The following is a 21,165-nucleotide window of genomic DNA, read 5'->3' as shown; positions in this document are numbered from 1 at the left end:
GTCAGCTGATGCAGCAGTGGTGCAAACAGCTGAGGCAGCAGTGGTACAACCAACTGTGGCAGCAGTGGTACAACCAGCTGAGACAGCAGTAGTACAACCATCTGAAGCAGCAGTGGTACAACCAGCTGAGGCAGCAGTGGTACAATCGGCTGAGGCAGCAGTGGTACAACCATCTGAAGCAGCAGTGGTTCAACCAGCTGAGGCAGCAGTAGTACAACCAGCTAAATCAGCAGTGGTACAATCAGCTGAGGTAGCAGAGGTACAACCAGTTGAGGCAGCAGTGGTACAACCAGCTGAGGCAGCAGTGGTACAACCAGCTGAGGCAGCACTGGTACAACAAAATGAGGCAGCAGTGATACAACCAGCTGAGGCAGCAGTGGTACAACCGGCTGAGGCAGCAGTCGTGAAACAAGCTGAGGCAGCAGTGGTACAACCAGCTGAGGGAGCAGTGGTACAACCAGCTGAGGCAGCAGTGGTACAACCGGCTGAGGCAGCAGTCGTAAAACAAGCTAAGGCAGCAGTGGTACAACCAGCTGAGGCAGCAGTGGTACAATCGGCTGAGGCAGCAGTGGTACAACCAGCTGAGACTGCAGTAGTACAACCATCTGAAGCAGTAGTGGTACAACCAGCTGAGGCAGCAGTAGTAAAACCAGCCAAAGCAGCAGTGGTACAATCAGCTTAGGTAGCAGAGGTACAACCAGCTGAGGCAGCAGTGATATAACCAACTGAGGCAGCAATGGTACAACCAGCTGAGGCAGCAGTGGTACAACCAGTTGAGCCAGCAGTGGTACAACCAGCTGAGGCAGCAGTGGTACAACCAGTTGAGGCAGCAGTGATACAACCAGCTGAGACAGCAGTGGTACAACCGGATGAGGCAGCAGTCGTGAAACGAGCTGAGGCAGCAGTGGTACAACCAGCTGAGGGAGCAGTGGTACAACCAGCTGAGGCAGCAGTGGTACAACCAGCTGAGCCAGCAGTGGTACAACCAGCTGAGGCAGCAGTGGTACAACCAGTTGAGGCAGCAGTGATACAACCAGCTGAGACAGCAGTGGTACAACCGGCTGAGGCAGCAGTCGTGAAACGAGCTGAGGCAGCAGTGGTACAACCAGCTGAGGGAGCAGTGGTACAACCAGTTGAGCCAGCAGTGGTACAACCAGCTGAGGCAGCAGTGGTACAACCAGTTGAGGCAACAGTGATACAACCAGCTGAGACAGCAGTGGTACAACCGGCTGAGGCAGCAGTCGTGAAACGAGCTGAGGCAGCAGTGGTACAACCAGCTGAGGGAGCAGTGGTACAACCAGTTGATTCAACAGTGGTACAATCAGCTGAGGCAGCGGTGGTACAACCAGCCGAAACAACAGTGTTACAACCATCTGAAGCAGCAGTGGTACAATCAGCTGAGGCAGCGGTGGTACAACCAGCCGAAACAACAGTGTTACAACCATCTGAAGCAGCAGTGGTGCAACCAGCTGAGGTAGCAGTGATATAACCAACTGAGGCAGCAGTGGTACAAGCAGTTGAGGCAGCAGTAGTACAAACATCTGAGGCAACAGTGGTACAATAGCTGAGGCAGCAGTGGTGCAACCAGTTGAGGAAGCAGTGATACAACCAGCTGAGGCAGCAGTTGAACAACCAGCTGAGGCAGCAGTAGTGCAACCAGTTGAGGCAGCAGTGATACAACCAGCTGAGGCAGCAGTGGAACAACAAGCTGAGGCAGCAGTGGTGCAACCAGTTGAGGCAGCAGTGGTACAACCAGCTGAGGCAGTAGTGGTACAATCGGTTGAGGCAGCAGTCGTACAACAAGCTTAGGCAGCAGTGGTACAACCAGCTGAGGCAGCAGTGGTGCAACGAGCCGAGGCAGAAGTAGTGCAAACACCTGAGGCAGCAGTGGAACAACCAGCTGCGGCAGCAATGATACAGTCAGCTGATGCAGCAGTGGTGCAAACAGCTGAGGCAGCAGTGGTACAACCAACTGTGGCAGCAGTGGTACAACCAGCTGAGACAGCAGTAGTACAACCATCTGAAGCAGCAGTGGTACAAACAGCTGAGGCAGCAGTAGTACAACCAGCTAAAGCAACAGTGGTACAATCAGCTGATGTGGCAGAGGTACAACCAACTGAGACAGCAGTGATGTAACCAATTGAGGCAGCAATGGTACAACCAGCTGAGGCAGCAGTGGTACAACCAGTTGAGGCAGCAGTGGTAAAACCAGCTGAGGCAGCAGTGGTACAACCGGCTGAGGCAGCAGTCGTAAAACAAGCTAAGGCAGCAGTGGTACAACCAGCTAAGACAGCAGTGGTACAATCGGCTCAGGCAGCAGTGGTACAACCAGCTGAGGTAGCAGTGATATAACCAACTGAGGCAGCAGTGGTACAACCAGTTGAGGCAGCAGTGGTACAATCAGCTGAGGCAGCAGTGGTACAACCAGCTGAGGCAGCAGTGGTACAACCAGCTGAGGTAGCAGTGATATAACCAACTGAGGCAGCAGTGGTACAACCAGTAGAGGCAGCAGTGGTACAATCAGCTGAGGCAGCAGTGGTACAACCAGCTGAGGTAGCAGTGATGTAACCAACTGAGGCAGCAGTGGTGCAACCATTTGAATCAGCAGTGGTACAATCAGCTGAGGCAGCAGTGGTACAATCTGCCGAAACAGCAGTGGTACAACCAGCTGAAGCAGAAATGGTACAATCAGCTGAGGCAGCAGTGGTACAACCAGTAGAGGCAGCGGTGGTACAACCAGCTGAGGCAGCAGTGGTACAACCAGCCGACTCAGCAGTGGTACAACCAGCTGAGGCAGCAGTGGTAGAACGAGCTGAGGCAGCAGTAGTGGAACTAACTGAGGAAGCAGTGGTACAACCAACTGAAGCAGCAGTGGTACGACTAGCTGAGGCAGCAGTGGTAAAACCAGCTGAGGCAGCAATGGTACAACCAACTGAGGAATCAGTAGTACAACTAACCGAAGCAGCAATAGTACAACCAGCTGAGGCAGCAGTGGTACAACTAGCTGAGGCAGCAGTGGTACAACTAGCTGAGGCAGCAGTGGTACAACGTAAAACGTATAAAGGTTCACGAGTAGGTATGATACGAGTAGGTATGCTATATATTTCTATATAGACTGCTTTTTGAGGCGGGTATTCAAACAGGATGAGGCTGAAATTAATCCTTGAGATACCACTGCCACGAGTGTCCTCGGACCAAGGTAAACACAGCTTCGTGCTGTGTGCTTGGTTCTAGTAGGATCGCTGGCCTAGTGGTAAGGTGATGCATACATTGTGCTGTCTCTGAAGGCGGCACAAGGTTCGTAGGGTCGAGTCCTGGCCTGCCGTAGTTTGGTAAATGATTTAAAATCACTTGTTTCGTGATTTCATTGAAACAAACACACACACACACACACACACACACACACATATATATATATATATATGTGTGTGTGTGTGTGTATATTTACCTGGAGAGAGTTCCAGGGGTCAACGCCCCTGCGGCCCGGTCTGTGACCAGGCCTCCTGGTGGATCAGAGCCTGATCAACCAGGCTGTTGCTGCTGGCTGCACGCAAACCAACGTACGAGCCACAGCCCGGCTGATCAGGAACTGACTTTAGGTGCTTGTCCAGTGCCAGCTTGAAGACTGCCAGGGGTCTGTTGGTAATCCCCCTTATGTGTGCTGGGAGGCAGTTGAACAGTCTCGGGCCCCTGACACTTATTGTATGGTCTCTTAACGTGCTAGTGACACCCCTGCTTTTCATTGGGGGGATGGTGCATCGTCTGCCAAGTCTTTTGCTTTCGTAGTGAGTGATTTTCGTGTGCAAGTTCGGTACTAGTCCCTCTAGGATTTTCCAGGTGTATATAATCATGTATCTCTCCCTCCTGCGTTCCAGGGAATACAGGTTTAGGAACCTCAAGCGCTCCCAGTAATTGAGGTGTTTTATCTCCGTTATGCGCGCCGAATAGGCAGAACTTGCGATCTTGGCTTAAATAGCAACGCTCATCTTGCCATATAGGACAAGTGAAAATTTGTGTATGCAATAATTTCGCCAAAATCATTCTGAACCTAACGAAAAAAATATATTTGATTGTGTTTGTTTAGTATTAAATTATTGTAAACGTATTTACAAAATATTTAGTTGGGTTATGCTAAAATAAATTGCTCTTGTTATAATAAGGTTAGGTAAGTTTTCTAAGATTCTTTTGGTGCAAAATTAAAATTTTTTACATTAACATTAATGAAAAAAATATATCTTTGAACGTATAAGAGAAAATTTCAGAAAGGACTTAATTTTAAATGAGTTCTTGCTAATTGGCCAGTTTTACATATTCGGCACGACATATATATATATATATATATATATATATATATATATATATATATATATATATATATATATATATACATATATATATATATATATATATATATATATATATATATATATATATATATATATATATATATATATGCTGAACAGGATCCCAGAAAGGGTCAAAATATACAAATCAATTTTCTGAGTTTGTGTCTAAATGTGTGTTATTATTATCGCCCCCTTTCTATTCTGTCTGGTGATCAAGGTCACAGAAGCGCTCTCCAGTGAGCTCAATATCTGGTTCCTGGACGATGGTACCCTAGCTGGCACTACAGAATCTCTCCTAGAGGACATCAGTAAAATTAAAGACATGAGAGAAAGCCTGGGCCTATCTTTAAACCCCACCAAATGTGAAATAGTTTCTACCAATCGAGAGATGATCCAGGATATTAGTGCTCTTTTACCAGGAGCACGAGCCATTGATCCAGCCAACAGCACTCTCCTTGGTGCTCCTCTTGAGCCCATTGCCATTGTTCTGATCCTAGAAAAGAAAATCTCAGATCTGAGGACGATGGAAGACAGGATGAAATACATCGATACACATGATGCCTTCTACCTACTCACCAGGTGCCTGTCCATCCTATAACTTACCTACTTCCAGGGATGCTCCTCAGATTTCAGCAGTCCGAAACTCAAGGAATATGGCTATCTCCTTAAGACCATGCTAGAGAGTGTACTGAATCTTTCCCTCGAAGATGGACAGTAGTTGCAAGCCTCACTTCCAGTCAGGCTTGGGGGGCTGGGAATACACAAATCCTCCCACATTTCCCTATCAGCTTTCCTATCCTCTTCCACAACATCAAACGAGTTAATAAAACAAATTCTTCCGGATAACCTCAGTGACTCAGCAAGAATACAGGACCCTAGCTACGTAAGTGCCATCACTGAATGGGAGACTGTTGCTGCCCCAGCACCGAAACCTATTTCAGTACTGACCTACAAACAGTAAAGTTGGGATGGCCCCATCGCTGAAAAAGTACTTGCCAACATGCTTAGGGATGTAACGGATGTAGCATCAGACAGGGAGACTGCCCTTCTCCAAGCTGTGAGTGCACATTACTCTGGGGACTTCCTCCAAACAGATTCTGTGTATTTACGGTGATGCACAAGCCGACCAATATGGGCTATATAGTCTTAATTGCTCAAAAACCAAGGGTTGGCATGCAAGACACAATAAAGTCAATGACATCATAAAGAGATCCCTTGCTACAACTGGATGCCCAGCCCCGATTACTAGCAGCCAACAATACTCACAGCCCAACAAACCATCCAGACGGGATCACAATCTGTCCTTGGAAGAATGGCAAGCTCTTAGCATGGGACTATACCTGTGTCGACGCTGGCTGATACCTACATCCATCACAGTGTCGGGCAACAGGGAGGAACTGCTGATCACAGGGAGGAGTACAAGATCGGCAAGTACAGAGACGTAAGACAATAGTATCAATTTGTCCCTGTGGGATCAAAGACCTTGGGATCATGGGGAAAAAACGCCACACGCTTCCGAAAAAACTAGGTTCCAGACTCATCGACACCACCAGGGACCCAAGGGCAGCCACTTTCACTTTCCAGTGCCTCAGCATGGCCATCCAGAGGGGAAACGCTTGCTGCATACTTGGCTGGCGTCCAGCTTCAGAGGAGCTGGAGGAAATTCATAATCTTTGATATAATGTACCAACGTATTCATATTTGTATTTTTTTTTTCAGTGTATTCTGTCTATAAATGAAATTCACATAGAATATAGGAGGTGGTAGAAGAAAATATTCAAACAGCTCCGCGGAGAACCTTGAGTCTTTCCTGAAGTTCGTTTATTCTCTTCTCTGAGGATGAGGGTCCCCAGTACAATTATAGTGGTGGTACCTCCCTATATATATATATATATATATATATATATATATATATATATATATATATATATATATATATATATATATATTACTATATATATCTCTCTCTATATATATATATCTATATCTCTATATATATATATATATATATATATATATATATATATATATATATATATATATATATATATATATATTCTAAAATTTCACTCTTTAAAAAATGAAAAAAAATGCCGTTCCTTTTATGCAATTCGTGCATATAACAGCGTAATTCAATTTGCATTCTCTCTCCCCCAGAAACTATGACAGCAGGCAATCTAGCTGAGAGGAAAGAAATCAGCAACTTGAAAAATATATTGTCCGAAAAGTGCCGTTGTTCTAAGAGAATAAACTAATGGAACTTATACGAGAGAAAAAAAAAATAATTCGAATATGATGTCAAATGTCGACATAATACGCAGGCAGAAATTATGTAAAAATGTCCGGCTTGTGTTTTGAAACTAACTGGTATCAGAGTCGTCTCTTGAAATATTGGTATTAGCGAAGCTACTGAAATGCATTGATATTACCCAGTCTATTGGAATACATTGGTATCACCTAATCTATTAAAGCAAATTGGTATTAACGAATCTATTGAAATATATTGGTGTTCGCAAATCTATTGTATCTATATGTATTGTTATTAGTAAATCTTTGATATAAATTCCTACTAATTTTTTTTTGTATTTATTGAAATGTACTTGTGTTACGGAATTTATTGATTTATAATGATTTTAGTAAATTGTACAATAAGTGAAATTCCATGATGAAAAATGCATAATGATTCATGAAAACATTTTCTGATAAGTGTAAAATACATTATCATTAAAAAGTGTAGCGAGAAAAATATTAGCTAGCTAGAAACTGAGTGGAAAAAATAATAGTTGATGATGTGTGTAGCGGTGCGTACAGGAAGCTCGGGGTCGACAGTGTAAATAAATTGACGCTTTTGATAATGGCTCAGGCAACAAATATGACGCGTGTGTGTTAGCAGGCATCGTGATCGAATCAGTTCCAGCCTGTTTAAAGTTGGGAGGTGGAGCTCTTCCTGGATGTGAGGTGGAGCTCTCTCTGGAGGTGAGGTGGAGCTCTCTCTGGAGGTGAGGTGGAGCTCTCTCTGGAGGTGAGGTGGAGCTCTCTCTGGAGGTGAGGTAGAGCTCTCTCTGGAGGTGCGGGCGGTACACACGCAGACGACTTGACATCCTCGAGGGGAAGAAAAGCTGACGTGCCAGGAAGATTGTAAATGATAGAGGTAGCAGGAGCTGGAGAGCTCTGAATTGCTCTACTGGATGATCGTCGCTGGAACGCTTTTCAAATAATTTTTCCTGAACGCTGGAAATCTCTAAGACTATCCAGAACGAATGCTGGAAACCTCTAAAACGTTTCACTAGACATTCTCTGGAGTTCAAAACCCACGTTTTCCTGAACTGGAAGCCTCTAAGACACCTTTCTTGGTTGGAACCTCTATTACGTCTTGCTTGACTAAGAATCTCTATCACTTTGCTGGACTGGAAACCTTTACCACGTCTTCCTGGACTGGAAGAGCGTAGGTAATTTAAGAAGTTTGAAAATACTGATAAGAGTGTTGAGATAAAGAGCTAAGTGTTTTCTTAAGAGCGCCGTTAATTCAATGTTGGTGGAAGGGAAGACAAAGGCTGTTACGCAGGAAAGTATTCCAGCATTCTTATCGGCTCAAAGTTGGTCGAGCTGAAGTGGGAGTGCCTGAAGGATGGAGACTGAGTGTGGGCGTGGCGGGGTGAGGAGTGGGCGTGCTGTAGTGGGCTTGGATGTCGTCAGTCACACCCTTCCGCGTAACTTCCGCACCCCTGTCCGCCCACCCTGCTGTCAGCCCCGCCCACAACACACTCGCCCCGACCCCTTGGTTGAGCCAGAGTGTGCTTGCTGTCGGCCAGATCTCTGTTCCGGGGACCCAAGTCTTCAGTGTCAAGCCTTCACGCCCTACCCCGCCCATATTTACCCGACGGTGTTGAGGGGTGGGTGGGAGGGCGGGGCGGACGACTGCGCAACATGCAGGTTGCAGGCTAGCCTTCCCTGCCCCTGCCGCGACCAGCGGTGTATCAGGGCACCTACCTCTCCCATGCCATGTACCTGGGGCAGCAAGACCTTGACCCAACAGGGGCGCCCTGCGACACAAGCCTCCTACCAAGATTTGCCAATGACTAGAGCGTCGTCTATGTGCACGGTAGGTGACACAGTCTCTGTCTACTCAGTTATCTCTCTGTTTTCCTGAGGTGTGTGTGTGTGTGTGTGTGTTAGTTTTCTATGAAGCTCTGTCTCACTTAAATTGCTTTAACGTCAAAACATTCTTTGTTTACTCACGAGAGTGTCCCCCATTTACACTCATCGAATCTGCTTGTTCCACCATTTTTATTCGAATTTGTGTTTTCAATACAAAGAACATCTGTCTCCTGATCTTCCTTTAAAATATAAATTTAAAATTAAAAAAAATCTTGCATGTTCTTACTATATTTCCCTGTGTTTGTATGATTGCATGGCACTAAAATTAACATTACTTTACGTATTGTAGCACATATACAGAAAATTGCTTCTCATATTGTGTGTATATATATATATACATATATATATATATATATATATATATATATATATATATATATATATTTATATATATATATATATATATATATATATATATATATATATATATATATATATATTTATATATATATATATATATATATATATATATATATATATATATTTATATATATATATATATATATATATATATATATATATATATATATATATATATATATATATATATATATATATATATATATATATATATATATATATATATATATATATATATATATATATATATATATATAAGAGAAACAGAAGTACGCGAGCGGGTTCATTTGGTTCTACATATTTTAAGAAGAATTAGAAAGATGGATAAAAGTGAGCACATTTTATTATTTACGAAGGAGTTGCTAAGTGAGGCGGTATGATCAATTTTGTAAATTCCGCACATAACCGGTCTTGGTGGACTGGAAGATCTTGGCTGGAGGGTCTTCTTCCATAAACTGCTACTGTGATGCCAATATTCTTCTCTAGTACGTAAGTGTAAAGAGATGAAATAATCTTCCTGTAAGTTTCATGGTTCACTAAGAGCGTTGGTGTCAAAGTTTTAAGGCTGCCTTGACGTGGGTTCCATCCACTCACTAGGAAGACCTGGGCAAGTGCACCAGCCGGCTGAAGTGTCTTAAACTTGTTTAGGAGATAAGGCTGCGGCTTGCCATCATCCACTCTTATTATACGAACCTTGGGTTCCATCCACCTTCATTATCTCATTATACTTGTTGTAGGAGATGGAACCTTGGCAAGACTGCACCAGCCGGCCGCAGTACCGGCCATCATTCACCTTCATTATACATGTTGTAGGAGATGGAACCTTGGCAAGACTGCACCAGCCGGCCGCAGTACCGGCCATCATTCACCTTCATTATACATGTTGTAGGAGATGGAACCTTGGCAAGACTGCACCATACCGGCCATCATTCACCCTCATTATACATGTTGTAGGAGATGGAACCTGGGCAAGACTGCACCAGCCGGCCGCAGTACCGGCTATCATTCACCTTCATTATACATGTTGTAGGAGATGGAACCTTGGCAAGACTGCACCAGCCGGCCGCAGTACCGGCCATCATTCACCCTCATTATACCTGTTGTAGGAGATGGAACCTGGGCAAGACTGCACCAGCCGGCCGCAGTACCGGCCATCATTCACCCTCATTATACCTGTTGTAGGAGATGGAACCTGGGCAAGACTGCACCAGCCGGCCGCAGTACCGGCCATCATTCACCCTCATTATACCTGTTGTAGGAGATGGAACCTTGGCAAGACTGTACCAGCCGGCCGCAGTACCGGCCATCATTCACCCTCATTATACATGTTGTAGGAGATGGAACCTTGGCAAGACTGTACCAGCCGGCCGCAGTACCGGCCATCATTCACCTTCATTATACATGTTGTAGGAGATGGAACCTTGGCAAGACTGCACCAGCCGGCCGCAGTACCGGCCATGCTAATGGTAACTTCGTTAAGGCTGGGAAAAGTTATCAGCGACTCTACACTGGCGGTCTGGACAAACATCGTCCCCACAACAAAGTCAGTGTAGTTCTGCATCTTAACTATAATAAACATCTTTAACTATAATCATGAACTGAAGAGAATTAAACGGAGCAAGAATTTAATGGCCCATCACATAGGCGACTGCATTGTTTGTATCGTCTTCTTAAAGCTCCTGGTGAGCGAAACGTAACAGTAATATCTCGTTAGTTGATTTTAAGTATTTTACCTAACATTCTAAATACGTGAAGGCAATAAATGCTTCCTTCTCCAGGAGATCGACACCATGCCTAACCCTTCTAGGGTAGGGTAGGTGCCTGAGCCCGAGCCTTTAGCTCATAAGACTGTCATTCCCATTTGCCCCTTTGGGGCGGGGATGGCAGACCAGAGAGGCCTAGCTTGTGGCTAGGCCTGGGGACAGTTGGTCCCAAAGATGAGGAGGTACTTGTGCCTCCTCCCATGGGAGACTTAGGTCTCAGACACTCCCTAAAGAGGGAGCCAAGGCCGGGCCACCACTTGGAAAAGGCCCGGGCCGGGAGAATACCGGCTAATCTTTAATAATAATAACATTCTCCAGGTCACGTGACCTTGGTGGGGAGACAGTCGATGCTGTTAAAAGGATATTGATCACAGTCTGAGTACAAGGTGTTGTGTACATTCAACAGTTTCTTAGGAAACTTTCAGCTGTGATGGAACAGATAAAAGCAACGCTATTTTTTGAGGGGCTGAAATCCAAGTAAGGCACTGTGTGGGATGAGGGACTGATAGCCTCAATATTACTTCTACTGATGGAACGGGTAGACTGACACCGACAAGATGTGGGTATTAAAACACTTGTGCATTAATCAGTGCATTTATTAGGGAAACGTTTCGCCCCAAGTGAGTCGAGTCCCCAGTAGGACTGGGGAAGCCACTCGCGTTCGAAAAGTTTCCTTAATAAATGTCCTGATCAGTGTTCAATAGTGTTACCTACTGCTTCTACCCTCTTCATTGTTATATTCGCCTGTATTCGACTGAAGAAGGCTGCTACGCAGGCGAAACGTTTCGGCAAAGAAAATACCCAAGTGTTGCACGTCTGTCTTGCCCATTAAGTATTAAATTTATAGTTACGAACTTTTATCCCTCTTTCTAACCTAAATTTTGAAAACAAACTCAACACGACCCAAGAGACAGAAGACAAATGAAAATACGTAAAATATATATAGAAAAAGTTAGAGGAAAACTGAAACAAAAGATGAAGAAAAAGAAGAAACAGAAAAAAGGAAAGACAAAATTGAAAAAAATAAAGGCAATGTATAGAATAAATTTTAGAAATTCGAAAGAGGAAGCTGAAGAAGTAACAGTAAATGAAAAAAAAAGAAAAACGAAACAAGTGGATGAAGAAGAGGAACAAGAGAGTGAAAACCAGAAGATGGGGCATCGCCAGCTGGTTTATCTGACTCCCATCCCCCAGCATCCCCCGCCTCTCTCTCTCTTTCTCTCTCTCTCTCTCTCTCTCTCTCTCTCTCTCTCTCTCTCTCTCTCTCTCGCTTCAGACCAACAGAGAGGGTGTTATCAGATCCCCAGGCAGTAGTTTCTCCCCCAGACCATCAGAGTAGGTCTATGTAGCACCCCTGGCAGCATATTCTCTCCCCAGACCATCAGAGCAGGTCTATGTAGCACCCCTGGCAGCATATTCTCTCCCCAGACCATCAGAGCAGGTCTATGTAGCACCCCTGGCAGCATCTTCTCTCCCCAGACCATCAGAGCAGGTCTATGTAGCACCCCTGGCAGCATATTCTCTCCCCAGACCATCAGAGCAGGTCTATGTAGCACCCCTGGCAGCATATTATCTCTTCAGACCATCAGAGTAGGTCTATGTAGCACCCCTGGCAGCATATTCTCTCCCCAGACCATCAGAGCAGGTCTATGTAGCATACCTGGCAGCATCTTCTCTCCCCAGACCATCAGAGCAGGTCTATGTAGCACCCCTGGCAGCATATTCTCTCCACAGACCATCAGAGCAGGTCTACGTAGCACCCCTGGCAGCATATTCTCTCCCCAGACCATCAGAGCAGGTCTATGTAGCACCCCTGGCAGCATATTATCTCCTCAGACCATCAGAGTAGGTCTGTGTAGCACCCCTGGCAACATCTTCTCTCCCCAGACCATTAGAGGTCTACGTAGCACCCTGGCAGCATCTTCTCTCCCAAGACCATCAGAGGAGGGCAAGAGGGAAAGCAAGTTGAGTGGGAGAAAATATCTTGATGAAAGAGACGTGTGCATTATTCAACAACACGTAGTGGAATACCAAACTTGCAAGTCCCTGCAGGGGCTCCGCTATATAAAAGCCTCAAGGCGTAGGATGAATTCTAATTTGACTTTAAAACGCTCCCGAGAAGAAGCTTGTAAGATAAAGTGTACACAGAAGCGACTACCCCTTGAGGGGTTTGATTCTGTTTACTTGAAAGAAAACAGATTGTCAGCATCAGAGAGATGGATATATGAGCGTTGCCACCAAGAGGCTTGTAACTAACACAGTATATGTGGTGCTTTTGAGCTCTGGCTCAAAAGCACCATGACTAGCCATTAACCCGCAAAGGACATACAACGTCTAGAGAAGTTAAGGGTAGCTCCAATTAGTTGGATCAAGAACCCTTCTCTAGCATCACTGCACCCTTCCATTCACTGAAGGGTAAAACATTCGTCATTTTCTCCACTAAGCTCAGTGAAAATTATCCTGGTAGTAACGCCGCGATAATCAATTAACCATTAAGTAAATAAACGTTTCACTGATGGTGATACTAATTCATTTTAGGCTCACGTATGATAGCTTGGGTCCAATTAAACTGTATTATATTACATTAATTTTTACAAGGTTAGGTCAGGTTTCTAAATTAATTTTGGATCAAAATTAAAAAAAAAATTACCATTGTATTTAGTCCGCACATGATATCCAGTATACCATTGCATACAAGTGTAGTGTTTTCCTAAAAGATGTATGTTAAGGGCAGTTGGACTTGTTGGAGGGATTCATGCAGTCCATCACGACATAAACATCAGCTAACATAACACTGTAATGTTACTTACGTAACATAAGAACATTGTCTTGATTTTAAGAAATATTAACTTTTATTTTTCACGAATAATCTGGAAATACTAGTTAACAAGTGACGTATATTTGCAAACAAGAAATATTGTGTCCATAACCATCATATAACCGGGATGAGGGCCTTAAAAGACTGAGTTAAGGGCCTCCCTCAAAGCCTGAGTTGAGGGGCCTTCCTCAAAAACTGAGCTAAGGGTCTCCCTCAGAGACTGAGTTAAGGGCTTCCCTCAAAGCCTGAGTTCAGGGGCCTTCCTCGAAGACTGAGTTAAGGGCCTCCTTCAAAGACGTAGTTGAGGGTCCTTCCCCAAAGACTGAGTTGAGGGGCCTTCCTGAAAGACTAAGTTAAGGGCCTGGTTGAAACACTAAATTTAGAGCCTCGTCTACAAATTTAATGCTAAAATATCCATTACTTATTAATTTATTTTTTACCACATCATTCTCGTTAAGAGTATTGTTTATGAATTATGAAACTCGTTCTTTCCCTGGGAAGCGAATGATTAACCTATATTTTTCCCTGTTATATCCAGATATAGGAAACTGTCTCCCCCAGACGTATATTGATAATTTCCCCTTAAGAAAATAAAGCATTATCAAGGGGGAGGGGAAAGTGAAAAAAAAAGTATCGTTTTTTCAATAAAATTTGTTTGATATTTATCTGAGCGGAAGTTTTTCGGCAGACCCGGTCTGAAGGTTTGGACCATTATGGCTCTGTTAAACCATTATGGCTCTGTTAAACCATTATGGCTCTGTTAAACCCACACAATGAAACTATCTTATGGATGCTAGTGTGTATCTAGAAACATATTAAAAGTAGATCAAAATTCTTCAAGACTAAGAAACTGAAGTCCTTCTATCAGCTATTCAGGTCAGAGGGACTGAACTCCAAAATTAACTCACCGATAACAACATGAGGGTGTTGCTAATGTGTTTCTAGAAACAAGATAACATGAGGGTGTTGCTAATGTGTTTCTAGAAACAAGATAACATGAGGGTGTTGCTAATGTGTTTCTAGAAACAAGATAACATGAGGGTGTTGCTAATGTATATCTCGAGGCAAGATAACAGGATAAAGGTATTTCAAGGACCTGCTACTTCTATCGTAAACTTTGCGAGAATAACCTTCATTCTGGTAGGTAGGACACACGTGCAACACTAGGGATCTTTATTGACGAAAGGCTTCGCCTGCGCTGCAGGCTTGATCAGTCTCTGAGGCTGAGACTGATCATCTTCCACCCAGGTGATAGACTGATCATCTTCCACCCAGGTGATAGACTGATCATCTTCCACCCAGGTGATAGACTGATCATCTTCCACCCAGGTGATAGACTGATCATCTTCCACCCAGGTGATAGACTGATCATCTTCCACCCAGGTGATAGACTGATCATCTTCCACCCAGGTGATAGACTGATCATCTTCCACCCAGGTGATAGACTGATCATCTTCCACCCAGGTGATAGACTGATCATCTTCCACCCAGGTGATAGACTGATCATCTTCCACCCAGGTGATAGACTGATCATCTTCCACCCAGGTGATAGACTGATCATCTTCCACCCAGGTGATAGACTGATCATCTTCCACCCAGGTGATGGACTGATTACATCAAACTATCTCTCTACAGTGTAGAGAGATGTCTTCAGGAGTGTGATTCATCTCTACATTCGACTGATAAAGCCTGCTGCGCAGGGTAAACGTTTCGTCAATAAAAATTTCTGGTGTTGCACATGTGTCTTGCTTAACTTGCCGGTATTGTACACCACTGATAAGTATGAAAGCTTCATTCTGTCAGCTTATATACACAACTGACTTACAAACCGTATATACAAACTGGATGACATTTTGCCCCGTCCAAGACCATCATCAAACCACCGAAAAGTCGCCCAGTTCACATTTCCTACAGTAGGTAATTCAGATAATATAGCACAAATGAACTTACATTGCAGAAGATAATAAGGAATCTAAAGGTATTTCCGTCACTATATGATCCGAGAAAGTAATTCCATTGTTTCACAGCTCCAGCCGCCCTCTACATCAATGCACGCAAAAAATAATGTTGCAAGTCGGACATAATTCAAATGCTCTTATACTTATTGTGTTTTCTTTCTTGTGTTAGTGGCCTGTGATCATTACTCTGCAGTGAGGTACAACCCACATATATTTACTGTGTTCTCCCTTTCTGCTTTTCCCCAGCTGCCGAAACTGATGAGTGTTGAAGAGAGGCTGACCACTGCCCTGGGCCACCCACTCGACATCCAACCTCCACCACACAAACACACAGCAACCCACGTCAACACCAGCTCCCACCCGGCCGCCTCACACACCTACACCCAGACGAAGACGCAGGGGCACCTCCACTCCAACACCCACAACCACAAGGGCGTCGAGGAACGCAGCAACTGTCGCGACAGCGCTCACAGCCACGCCCACGCCCACGGCCTGAGCAGAGGGTGGCGTCTCAGTAGAAGCGTGGAGAGCCTTCCCAAGGACATCAAGGAACACATCCTCAAGTGCCAGTGCTCTTGCGATCACCTCGGCTACGGCAACTTCTCCGTGAGTCGATGCTTTTGTCTTCTTTTATCGAAGTGAAGAAAACAAACATAGGTTACAGGACAAGATTTTAATGGGACAACATTTCGCCCCGTGTAGAGCATTATCAGATCGCTACCCAGAGCGAATTGTGACTTGATAAAGATCTCCACGGAGAGAAATGTGACCTGATGAAGTTCTACACAGAGCGAAATGTTGTCCCAATAAAACCAAGTTCTTCAGTCAGTGACTTCTTTCACTATTGTCTTCAGTACGTCATTTGGAGTCAGATTGATGAAACATAAATGCACAAAGAAAAAACTGAACCTTGCAAGCCACTGTCATCCTTCTTTCACGAAGAATAAAGAATGAATTATCATTCTCTCGTGAAAAAGGTTAAAGAAAGACTGATCCTTCTTTCGCGAATCTGTACACCACCAGGCAAAGTAACCTCTCAGTGTATGTACATTGAAAGATACACACCTGTCGGCGTACATACACAGAGATAGAACACTCACGGTGTACGTAACTGATTCCTGGTGGTGATATTTTCGGCACAGTGATAAAAGTGTAGCTTCTGACTTTTCTGATTACGGTTTCTCGAGTATGTCAACAAAAGAATAGGGTCATCTGAACACCCCTTTTCTCTCCCCACTCTTAGCTCATGGACAACAACTTAGATTAATATTTGGTAAGACACATGTGCAACAGATACCCAGATACCCAGCTGTTACACATGTGGGTGTCAGCACAGATACTCAGCTGTTGTACATGGGTCTTATTCATCACCTTCCCCGTATTGTATACCATTAATGCAAAACAGCCTAAATTTATAGATAGGTTAGGCATGTTAGGCTGCTTTAGATTATTTTAATATTACCAAGGTTAGGTTAGGTTAGGTTAGAGTTGGTGAAAAATGATTTTAAAGACGTTTCGCCCTATTTTTCAAGAGGGATGGAAAGATATAGGTGGAGAATAAGCTTTTATAAATAGAGCGTCTCGCTCTTTGTAGAGCTTTATCGGGCTCTGTGTAAAGCTTTATCAAGTTAATCAACTTGATAAAGCTTGCTCTCTACATGTGCCTTTAATGGTGCTGGCAGTAAACCTGTGTATCTTGCATAACCTTTGTTGACTTGGCTTTTGTTGGAGGAAAATCGATGGAATGTTGAGGTGATCCAAACACGATGACAAGAGGATTGGTATATAAACTTAAGAGGTGTATATACCTTTTCTCATGAATGTATACCGAGAAGTGCCTGTGTGTTATTACAACGAGAGACGTAAATGTCTCAGTGTATATTCACGGAGAGATTTGTATATCTCAGTGTATATATACTGAGAAATGCATATCTTCGACGGTACATACGCTGAGATTTTTGCTTTAATTAATGATTCAGTGACCATATAGAGTATCCTCGACGGCTGGTGAACAGGCGACACGCGGTTTTAATGACCTATGTGTAGTCGAGAGGCTTTAAAGGTAACAGATTCACTAGCTATTATCACTTCCTATGGATTTTGGTAACGTACATGTTGCGAAACAAGCCTATGCTGGAATAATGTTTCGCTCTGTGAAGAGCTCTATCGAGTCTTGATAAAGCTCGACACAGGAATGAAACGTCGTCTTAGTCAAAGCATATATAACACCATGCATCTTAACTTCACTCACGTCCCTTCCTGCGTCAGATTTTAAGCTTCGTGACATTTAAAAACCACTCTAGCGTCATTGCAGTTTTCACACACAAAGACATGCGATCATTAAAGCGGCGCCTCCACTCTTAATTAACCACGATGGCAGACAATCGGATAATTAGCAACAGTGAGAGCTACATTAACCTTGGCAAAAGTCGGTAATTAGGTGGATTCAAGAAGTCACCTGACGCAGGAAAATATTAGTCTTTTTTTATGCAAGCAGGATGCGGGGGAAGGAGGGGTTTGGAAACCCAAGGGTCCGTCAAGTCCCATATAGGATCCTCTTCCATCTTGTGGCATCCACAGTCGCCTTTGTGGCTCCTGCCACGATGTATCTTGTCTTTTTAACTTCACGTCTTGCGATCTTTGCCGTCTGGTGGATCCTGCACCTTCAGCGTCCCCAACAGCGCCTACAGCGGCTTCAGCAACGGTTATAGCGTTCTCAGTAGCACCTCCGGGGCTTTCAGCAGCGTTTTTCTTCCCCTTCCTCCCTCGTACTTCATGGCCTCCATTACTAACATCCACACCATCGTCTCAGAAGACGACGACGATGACGAAGAAGAAGACGAAGAATTAGGAGGAGGAGGAGGAGGAGGAAGAGGATGCCTTAGGGTACTTAATGTCCAGAGGGTTATTGGCGCAGGATAACCCAACAAAGCCAAGTAGTGCGGCTGGCTTACTTCCAACGGGGTTCTTTCAAACGAATACGACCCACGAAAGTTGACTAACACAAAGATCCCTATTTACTGCTCGGTGAACAAGGGCGAAAGGTTTAAGGAGACTTGCTCATACGTTTCGCTTAGTCAAGCAATCCAACCCGGATCTTCTGACTGTGGGCAGAACGCTTCGTGGAGGGGAAGGATAACATTGGCGGACGCAGCAAACCAGCAAGAATTAGGCTTCGTGGCAAGCCGGCCAGAGCGCCAGGGAATGCAATATACAGCAACATACATCATGTTGCGCTTGTGGGGGTTATTCACGGACCTTAATTTACACAAACACACACACACACACACACACACACACACACACACACACACACACACACACACACACACACACACACACACACACACACACACACAGGCAGGACTACAAAGAGACCCGGACAGGCTGAACACGTGGTCCAGCAACTGGCTTCTCGAATTCAACCCCGCCCAGTGCAAAGTCATGAAGACTGGGGAAGGACAAAGAAGACCACAGACAGAGTATAGGATAGGTGGCCAAAGACTGCAAACCTCACTCAAGGAGAAAGATCCTGGGGTGAGCATAACATCAAGCACGTCTCCGGAAGCACACATCAACCAAATAACTGCTGCAGCATATGGGGGCCTGGCAAACCTGAGAATAGCGCTCCGTTACCTTAGTAAGGAATCGTTCAAGACACTGTACACTGTGTATGTCAGTGGACATGAGGGTTAGGGAAGACATGATAACAACATACAAAATACTACGTGGAATAGATAAGGTGGACAGAGACAATATATTCCAGAGAGGGGACAGAAATAAGGGGTCACAATTGGAAGCTGAAGACTCAGACGAGTCAGAGGGATGTTAGGAAGTACTTCTTCAGTCACAGAGTTGTCAGGTAGTGGAATAGTCTAGCAAGTGATGTAGTAGAGGCAGGAACCATACATAGCTTTAAGATGAGGTATGACAAAGCTCAGGAAGCAGAAAGAGAGAGGACCTAGCAGCGATCAGTGAAGAGGCGGGGCCAGGAGCTGCAACCACAATTAGGTGAGTACAATTAGGTGAGTACACACAAGGTGGATGGTGACATAATGCTTCAGAGATGGGACACGGTACCAAGGGGCCACAACTGGAAGCTGAAGACTCAGATGAGTCACAGGAATGTTAGGAAGTATTTCTTTAGTCGTAGAGTCGTCAGGAAGTGGACGAGTCTAGAGAGTGATATAATGTAGTCAAGATCTATACATAGTTTTAAGAAGAGGTACGATAAAGCTCTTCGAGCAAGAAGAGAGGGGACCTGGACCTGTGAATCGACCCCTACAACCACAAATAGGAGAGTACAAATAGGTGAGTACATACACCTTCCAACATAATGTAACCCCTCCCTCTCCTCCAACCCCCCCCAAAAAAAAAAAAATCAACTTCATCCACCATCATTCAGTCAGCAGCTCCTGAACAGAAGGCTGGATGTTCCAATCTCACGTATTTCGTCTCTTATTATGTTTCAAGCTCCTTTTTTCCTCTTTGAGGAGATACAACCAAAATCAATAGGCTTAGAGGGAGAGCCGCTTTAGGATTTAATCTCCGAGTTTGGAAGCAATAGTTCGGAAAGTGTAATAAACCTCTAAGATGAAAAGAAGGAATTAATTACCGATAAGTAGTTTGGAGAGAGAGAGAGAGAGAGAGAGAGAGAGAGAGAGAGAGAGAGAGAGAGAGAGAGAGAGAGAGAGAGAGAGAGAGAGAGAGAGAGAATTCTATTATAGGATCCTATCTCCCGTTGGCCCTAACTTTTACCAAGGCCACCAGCTGCTACACAAGACCAGGTGTCCCACAAGACCAACCAGCTGCCACACAAGACCAGGTGTCCCACAAGACCAACCAGCTGCCACACAAGACCAGGTGTCCCACAAGACCAACCAGCTGCCACACAAGACCAGCTGCAACAGGGACACAACTCGAACACGAGGAGGGGAAAAAAGAGAGAAGATGCGGTTCAACAAATACTTAAAACCTGAGGATTAGATTGGAGCTGAGGAGCTTGAAGTGGTCGGTGTTTTCTGGATCCTCCGACACTGTCAACACTGTGTGTGTGTACTCACCTAGTTGTAGTTGTAGGGGTCGATTCAGTCTTAGCTCTTGGCCCCGCCTCTTTGCTGGCAATTATTAGGTCCACTCCCTCCCTGCTCCATGAGCTTTTTCGTATTTCTTCTTAAAGCTATGTATGGATCATGCTTCCTTCACATCACTCTCCAGATTGTTCAACTTCCTGACAACTCTATGCTGAAGAAATACTTTCTAACATCCCTGTGACTCGTCTGAGTTTTCAACTTCCAGTTGTTTCCCATTGTTACTGTGTCCCAACTCTGAAACATCCTGTCTTCTGTCAATTCCTCTCAGTATTTTATATGTCGTTGTCATGTCTCCTCCTATCCCTCCTGTCCTCCAGTGTCGTCAGATTGATTTCCTTTAAGCTTTCCTAGTTGGGCATACCCTTTAGCTCTGGGACTAGTCATGTTGCAAACCTTTTGAACTTTCTCTAATTTCTTGACGTGCTTGACCAGATGTGGGTTCCATACTAGTGCTGCATACTCCAATATGGGCCTGATGTATACAGTGTACAGTGTCTTGAATGACGCCTTACTCGGATGTCGAAACGCTGTACTTAGGTTTGCCAGGCGTCCATATGCTGCGACGGTTATTTCGTTGATGTGCGCCTCAGATGTGCTCGGTATGATGCTCACTCCAAGATCTTTTTCCTTGAGTGAATTTTGCAACTTTTGACTTAGGCTACACTCCGT

General features: G+C 44.5%; 1 protein-coding gene across 1 annotated transcript in view; it reads left to right on the top strand.

The window, feature by feature from the left end:
- The first annotated feature begins 6,511 nt into the window (after positions 1-6,511).
- The window catches only part of LOC128691544 (uncharacterized), a 504,586-nt gene continuing 489,932 nt past the window's right edge, over positions 6,512-21,165 (top strand). Inside the window, exons 1-2 of the mRNA XM_070088746.1 lie at positions 6,512-8,448; positions 15,650-16,009. Coding sequence (XP_069944847.1) covers positions 7,975-8,448; positions 15,650-16,009 — 834 coding nt within the window. The 5' untranslated portion in view covers positions 6,512-7,974. The remainder of the gene's footprint in view (positions 8,449-15,649; positions 16,010-21,165) is intronic.

The sequence above is a fragment of the Cherax quadricarinatus genome, chromosome 26 (assembly GCF_038502225.1).
Source record: "Cherax quadricarinatus isolate ZL_2023a chromosome 26, ASM3850222v1, whole genome shotgun sequence".
Lineage (NCBI taxonomy): Eukaryota > Metazoa > Arthropoda > Malacostraca > Decapoda > Parastacidae > Cherax > Cherax quadricarinatus.
Note: the sequence above shows the minus strand (reverse complement) of the source record. Positions and strands in the feature narration are given on the sequence as shown.